General features: G+C 38.2%; 1 protein-coding gene across 7 annotated transcripts in view; it reads right to left on the bottom strand.

Moving 5' to 3' along the window:
- auts2a (activator of transcription and developmental regulator AUTS2 a) overlaps positions 1-7,845 on the bottom strand; it is a 386,587-nt gene that overhangs the window by 134,973 nt on the left and 243,769 nt on the right. For all 7 annotated transcript variants that reach the window (XM_067397877.1, XM_067397880.1, XM_067397882.1 and 4 more), the window contains one exon: positions 1,440-1,469. In XM_067397877.1, the coding sequence (XP_067253978.1) occupies positions 1,440-1,469 (30 nt within the window). The remainder of the gene's footprint in view (positions 1-1,439; positions 1,470-7,845) is intronic.

Raw genomic sequence — 7,845 nt, 5'->3', positions numbered from 1 at the left:
TTGCATTTTCTGAAGTTTTATTTACATTTTTAAATCCAAATATTATATCATCAGTGGGACATTTAAATGATTGAATGAATGAATAAATACATAAAAAAATAAATAATTACAAAAATGTCATTATTAATAATGTATAATGTAAAATACTCTGAAAGGGGACATATCATGAAAATCATTGTTTTGAAAAACTTTGTTTTCATAAGCCTTTCTCTGCAAGCATGTGAAAGAACGAGCTTCTCTGATTTCATTCCTCTAGTGACGTAGGAAGGGGATCTTATAATATTACTGGCCCGTAATCTGCACATTTCCGCCCACGGCAACGCCATTGTGTTTTTCGCAAGTGACAACGGTGTACCAGTTCTAATGCCATGGCAAACATACAACAAAGGGAGTAAGGCCATGTTGTGCTGCTTTAGAGAAGAGGAAGAGTTGTTGTAGTAGAGTGATGTTGCCATGCCGTCATTTTACGCTGTACTGCTTCACAAATTAGGGTCAATTCAACACTGGATTTGCACAAAAGATAAACATGACGGCACATGATAGTCGACGAGTTGAATCAACTCAACAGCATCTACACAAATTTATCCATTAACCATTCAGAAATATCCAGTTGCATTCTAAAAGTTCCTGAGTCTCTCCATCAGTGTCTGACTCCGGTTTGAACAATGTAAGGCTGAACACTGTTACTGACCATTGTCATTTTGGCTGGGTGAGATTCCTTGGCTTTTTTGTTGTTGTTAAACAACCGAAGCGCAAGCTGTTAAAGCTCCACTCTTATTTGGAGAGCAGGCCGGGAGCAACAGCTCATTTGCATTTAAAGGGACACACATAAAAAAAAAAAGCACACCCAAATAGGGGCAAATTTGACAAGGTATAAAAACGAAAATAAAAATAAAATGTAATATTTATACTGCTAGTGTAACCAAACACTCTACTCATTTGCCATTGGATGGACTAAATGGAAGTCCCGCCATTAGACGATAGCATAACAGTATTTAGAAATCAACCTACTGTACAAAACCAAAGGACATTCACACGGAGTGACCAAAGCGACCATTTTCAATAAAGATTTGGTGAATACTGGCTTAGAAATGTAACAGCAACCAGAGGCAATGCAACAAACGGTTTATGTAAATTAGTAGCGATACAACACAACAGCAACCAATGGGAGAGCAGACTGTGTTTCAGTGATCTGCCACCTGAAACACAGAAACGGCTACTAGAAACAAGAAACGAGTTTTAACAGGGCATTGCAGTTGTCTTTGCATATTATGTTGGGATAAAAAACAGTATTATAACAAAAACATTTCATCATTAAGAATTCCTAAATTTAATTAAAAAAAACAAAACACACCCATAAATATAAGATACAGAGAGTTCAATACAGTGCTGGTGTTGTAAGCTTTGTAATAATATAAAATAATCAGGTATGGTCTTACCTTGTCTTCTTGGTCACTCTCACTGTCACACTGTAAGACAAAAATAAAGGCGGCATTAGAACAGTGCAGAATCTAGACGTGACAGAGCTGAAACTTTTTTTTTCTTTCATTTAAATATAAAACCATTATGAAGTGGAAATCTGATTTTGGCAGTCTCGCACTGCACAGCTCATCAGCAGAGTAATAAAAGTCTAAGCAGGAAAAGGCTGTTCTTATCTCACTCAGTGGCCAAGCCTCATTACATCTGCCTATTACCACCAGCAGGGCTTTTTCTCCCAGACACCAACTAGAGTACGAGTCCAACTATCTTCATGTCTCATAGGCCACAGACACACTGCAGCTAAATACAGCTGTCACAACACTGTTGAGTGCTTAAGCTTGTTCTGTACACAGCCTTTGATTGTTTACCAAATTCACCTTTCTGAAATTCAACAAACTGATTACTTGGTCAAAAATAGCTAATATTAAAAGGATTTAATTGTTGGCATTGATGTTTAGGGTTGGGTACTGTACACTTCCTATTTCAATTAGATTCTGAATCATTTGGGTATATTTCTAACATTTTCTGCTTATGCTGTAAATTATTCAAGGGCATTGTTTCAGATTGATTGAACTTTTTTTTAACTATTTATTAAAAGAACGGTTTCACAGTTTTTGTTCGTGAATCAGACTACACTGATCGCACTGAGCTGCTGAATTCGGAGCCCTATACTTGCATACAGCCTTAGAAAGTTGAGGTAAGATAGTAAGAGTTGTAGTAGTATGCTAGTATGCTGTTCCGAACTCAGCATATGATTCTGATTCACTAAAAAGTACCAGTTCATATGAGTTGTTAATTTTTGGAAATGGGCTACACTGATCATGTTGTTGTATGTTTTCGATTCACTAAAAAGAACCGATTCATTAGAGTCAATCATTTTCGGAATCAGACGTCACTAGTTGCGCTGTATGTTTTTGATTCACTAAAAAAAACAGTTCATCATAAGAGTCATTCGTTTTCCAAATCAGGCTACACTGGTCACACTATGTTTTTGATTCACTAAAAAGAGCCACAGTTGTCACTCCAAAAACTTTGCAGTGCATACATGGCCATAAAAAACGACTACAGTGCTGAAAATAATATTTTTCCAGTGTGTATTTAAGAATTTAATATTTTAAACATTACTCTGAAAGAAAAGAGAGAAAAAATGAAACAACAAAAACAAATGCAAGACAAAATAACAGAGTGCAGTGGGGTCTCTATGCAAAATAAAGCAAAGAAAGTTAATAAACAGAATGATATTAAAATGCTGAATTTAAGCCTTTCTGTCCTATTTCAATTTCAAGGTCCACTTAATTCTTTATCTGCTAATTAGCTAACAGCACACAGATGACTTGGCTGGGAGAGATACGTTCAGGGTTTGAGCCTGGATTCCCTAATGAAGGCCTGCTAGGGGCGGGGCTTAAGGTCTTCAGGGCCAATTACACCCAGCAGAGCATAAACCTTGTGGCAGCCCTGAATGATTGACAGTTCTGGGAGTCGTATTCCTACAAGGACTGAGAGCTAGGGATAGAAAGCGAGAGGAAGGGACAGAGTGAGAGAGGGGAGGATATTTTCTGGCACAAGTCTCTCCTGTCTGACCTGATACAGGGCCTGCTGAGCAGCATCCAATTTACAGCCCCAGTCCAAAGGGATTCGAGACATACGGGGCTCATGTATTATACATAACCAATAAACACACACACAGATGTTAATAACCTATTGCTCCAGTGTGTGCCAGTATGATAATACAGTAAAAATGCTATGAAACACAATCAGTACAATATTTTTGATGCTTTTGAAATATAACCCACACTTCCTGCCCTTCTATGTACTTGGCCACAATGGTCAATTTAACATATGAAGCCTTTTTAAAGGCCTGGGGCTCCCCTTCATTTGGCACAGGCAAAGTTCCTGAAGAGTTAAAATAATGAGCAAAATTTATTTTTTCCAGTGTGTTGTGATCCATAAAAAACACCGCCGGCATCTCCATCGGCGTGTCAGTGCTCCCCGTGCCCAGCCTCCCGCTTTGATTGCCGAGATATGAGAGGAACGAAATGACTCGCCCTTGCTTGTGAAGCAAATGGAACGCGCTAATAGAACTCATCGCATTACCCAATGCAAAAGTGCCATAGCTCATTACGTCAGGATAAAAGGATATCATTGTAGACGGTGAGCAGAATTGACTTTCTGCGCCGCGACTTGATGATTTAATCAACTGCTCTCTTTCGCTTCTCATCCGCGTGCCTGTCGCTAACACAGGTGCCGTTAAACGACACTCTCTCGCAAGCCAGCAAGTTGAGAAAGGGAAGAAATTGCTGTCATTATTCTTTCTCCCTCTCTTGCTCCTTCTTTCCAAGAATAGAGGTATGCAAATTTCCGTACTGGTGCTGAGAGAAGAGATTGAGAAAAGGGGGATGGGGTGGGCCCAGATGGAAATAGTGGGAAAGTAAAAGTAACGGAGAAAGTAAGATGAGATCTGACAGGAAAGGGCAGGCAGCTCGTTTGTCCTTTACAGCGAGAAGCTGAACATTTCACAAATAAAAAAAATAATAAAAAAAATAAACAAAACAAATAAGGTAAGATCTGTTGCATGTCGTGATTTAAAGTATATTGCTTAGTTGTGGTGCTCATGTGCAGGTTTAAGTCCAGTGTCATTTTCTTATTCCTTGCTTTTCTCTCATCATTTCCTACCCGATTTCATCTAATAAAAATGGAAAAATATACCGTTGAATGAAGACATTGTAATTTAAAATTATCTTGCATTATAATAGTAATAGCAAGCAAGCAACTTTATTATGTAGCACATTTTCAACAGCAGACGTTGCCCCAAAGTGCTTTACAACAATGACATTAAAACCAACATTTAATATTAGATACAGCATACAGTAGCAGACACAACTTATTCAAAAGCTAAAGAAAATAAAATAAATTTTTAAATAAGTCTTAAAAGTGGCAATTGATGGATTTAAAATTACAGCAAGGGACCATTGATCTGAAGACCTGAGAACTCTAGAAGGAGAGTAAGAATATAGTAGTAATATATTATAATATAATGTAATAGCATATTCATTTTATATTATAATTGCTTCAGTCAACAATATACATTTGTGCTCAAAATTATTCATACCCTTGGTAAATATGACCAAATAAGGTCATAAAGCTGAATTTTTGTTTCATTTGACCATAGAACCTGTCCTGTTTGAAGTTCTAGCAGTGTCAGTTACTTTTCAAACTTACTATAATCAGATGAAACAAAAATTAGCTTTTTGGCAGCAAACACAACCTTCTTTGGTCATATTTACCAAGGGTATGAATAATTTGAGCACAACTGTGTATTATAACAAAGCTATATTTATTATTGACTACTGAAGCAGCAAACATCCATTTGAACATATTGAAGTTAAGAAAACAACAGTAAAGGATGCTGACAAGAGTAAATATGAAGAGATTGGCATAATGATGGTCAGTCCAACATATTTAATTCCTCTAAAATACTTGGTATTACAGTCATATTGGATGGATTAACTTGGGAATCCATCTCAGCATTTTCTTGCTTTTTTTCTAGTGTGGTGTTAATTTCAAAGCCAAACACTTCGCCAATTGATCTTGGCTGCAGATCAATATAGCATGTTAAGCTTATTAAAACAGCCAATGGCCTCAGTGGAACAGCAGAGCCATCTGCTTTAGTTAGACACACACTCCTCAGATACAGTGAAGGAGGAAGAGCTGATTAGGCCTCCGAATTAGGCCAATAGTGTAACAGATCCTGTCTACCCCTGCTGTGTTCATGCAGTCTATACTGCAGCACGGGAGCTAAACATCCTGAAAAGCTTCGTGAAATAAAAAAAAAGATTTGACATATTTTAGAATAATAGTGAAGCAGGAAAAGTATGAAATCACGGTTCATTATGCACTTGTACTTGTCCTAACATTCACTCATTATTTCCTTTCCCAAATATCAATTGGAAGGCAGTGGCATTTTGAAAGTGTCTTTAATGTTTTGTGGTTTGCTCCTTGGCTATATAACAAGGGACATGCTCTTTGATATGTCACCAACTTCTTGTTACAACAAGAAATGTCAACGCTGTACTCTTTAAACAATTTCATGGTTTCTTGAAAGTCTGGACTAGAATCAAAGTCCCTGATTGGCTGGTTTCCCACTAAAATTTAAATAAAGCTTTTTTTAACACAAGCACATCCACACACAATGACGCATATCCACAACGACAAAAACAGAGCATTAACATGAAAACATCTTCAAGCGTTTCATTTAATTCCTATTTGAAGTCAAATCCCAAAGGCCTCGTAAGTGCTTTACAATAAAGGAGCGAAAGCAATCGTATTCTGAGCTCATTTAACCACGTTTTTGCCATTGTCCGAAGCTCAACCAGACTTCTTGAAACGAAAACCTCAGCGCCCACATCAAACTGCATGACACACTCTGGTGAAGGGCCAACACAATGAAAAATGTGTGGTTTAAATTCAGCACTGCTACGAGCCAAACACAGCAAACACTCCGAAAATATGCTTCAAAACTATGTTTAAAAACAGCACATAAAGAGTTCTGTTCTTATTTAGCAGTCATTGATGTAAAACCGCAGTCAAATGTCAAGTCAGGACGCAAAGTGTTCGACGTTCCATTTCATGGTCTATTTGCCATTGTGTTGTAATTGGCACTGTCAACGAACGCTGAAATTAATTGAGACTGATCTGAGCTTGATTACAGAGGCAGTGGGGGTCCGGAAGGTTGACGATAGGTTGGTACGCTCTCTCTCCCTCCATCCCTCCTCCTCTTTCCTCAGCTATTTTCACTCTGCCTGTCGCTCTCTCCCTCTGCCTGCGGGCTGTGGTGGGTGGTGGAGGGGGACAGCTTGAAGAATGGCAACCATTGCCAGGGTCAGCTCTGACAGTGCCAATTTGATGCGCTGCCACGGAGAGCTATGTGCCCCACCTCCCTCCTCCCCCTCATTCTCTCTCTCCCTGTCCTCCTACCTCCCACAGAAAAAGCTGCGCGTCCTGATGGTTTTCTGATGCAAACCATGGCGCGGCAAAATGGTTTTCCCCTCCTGCTGCCTGCTTCTCCATCTGCCACTGGGGCCGCGCCGCCGCCGGCCGCCTGCCTGTCACAGCGTGCAGTGAAATTAGCCAGGGAGGAGGCGCTCGCTAGCGCTAATTACGTTTTAATCATTGGAAATGTGTTGGCAAATCAAGGCCTGGAGCTCCCACTCTCTGCTCTGCAGTAGGAGAGTGTGTGTGTGTGTGTGTGTGTGTGTGATGAGATGGATAGAAGAGGAAGGATGAAGAGAGAGAGGAAGCAAAAACAGGCGCAGCCAGCACTGAGCTAAGAGTCAGACACTCTGAGGAGAAAATGGCGGCATGCCTTGTATTGTCTGCTGAGAGTGAGGCTTTGAGTATTGGGCCACAGAGAGACCAGAAATTTTACTGGAAGCTTTGTGCTGTGAGACTGAAACCACCGCTTCTCCAAGTCTACAGTACAGAATGAGTTATGCCACACTGAGCCGGCTACTGACGATCCATGAGTACCAAGGTGACATTGTAACAGGTAGTGACGAGTCAAGCGTAGCTCTCGAGATATTGGGCAGATTCTTTAAAAACTGAATACTAATCTTATTCATATATTTTAATGTATTCATGATATTATCACATTTTTGAGGTTAAACCAATAATAAGAAGGAAAGGATCTTCTTCTCCAGTAGTACTCTTATGACAAACTTGCATTTAATATGAGTTCACATACTTATTTGAATGTGAAATTATAAGCTCACGGCAAATAGGCAGGAATGCTGGGCCACAGGAGTTTGGACACTATATTTTATCATGTGACGATCAATTTAACGTACTGTTTCTTAAAGAACTTAGTGCATTGTCTATCAATAAATACAGGGTCTCATCAAGCTTATAAAATTTATTTCCTTGAAATAAATGAAACTGCAAATATGTTGAAAAAATATAGACATTATTTATTATTTTATTTTATGTATTTATATATATTTTTTGTAATAGTGAGTGATATCATCCAAAAGAACAAGCTAAAAGCTGAAATTTAAAAAAAAAAAACTTGTATGAGTGCATTGTGTATCGATAAATCCAGGGTCACAACCGGCTTTAATAAAATGCATGTGCTTAGTTAAAAAAATTAAACTGCAAATATGTTGAAAAAATATAAACACTATTTATTATTTTATTTTATTTATTTATATATTATATATTATTTTTTCAGAGTGCTATCCAAAAAGAATGAGCTAAAAAATAATTTTTGAATTTTTAAAATATATTTCTTGAACTTGTATGAGTGCATTGTGTATCAATAAATACAGGGTCACATCAAGCTTTTACAAAATGTATTCCCTTAGTTAAGGCTTT

This window comes from Chanodichthys erythropterus, chromosome 10 (assembly GCF_024489055.1).
Source record: "Chanodichthys erythropterus isolate Z2021 chromosome 10, ASM2448905v1, whole genome shotgun sequence".
NCBI lineage: Eukaryota > Metazoa > Chordata > Actinopteri > Cypriniformes > Xenocyprididae > Chanodichthys > Chanodichthys erythropterus.
This window is presented reverse-complemented; position numbering and strand designations above follow the sequence as displayed.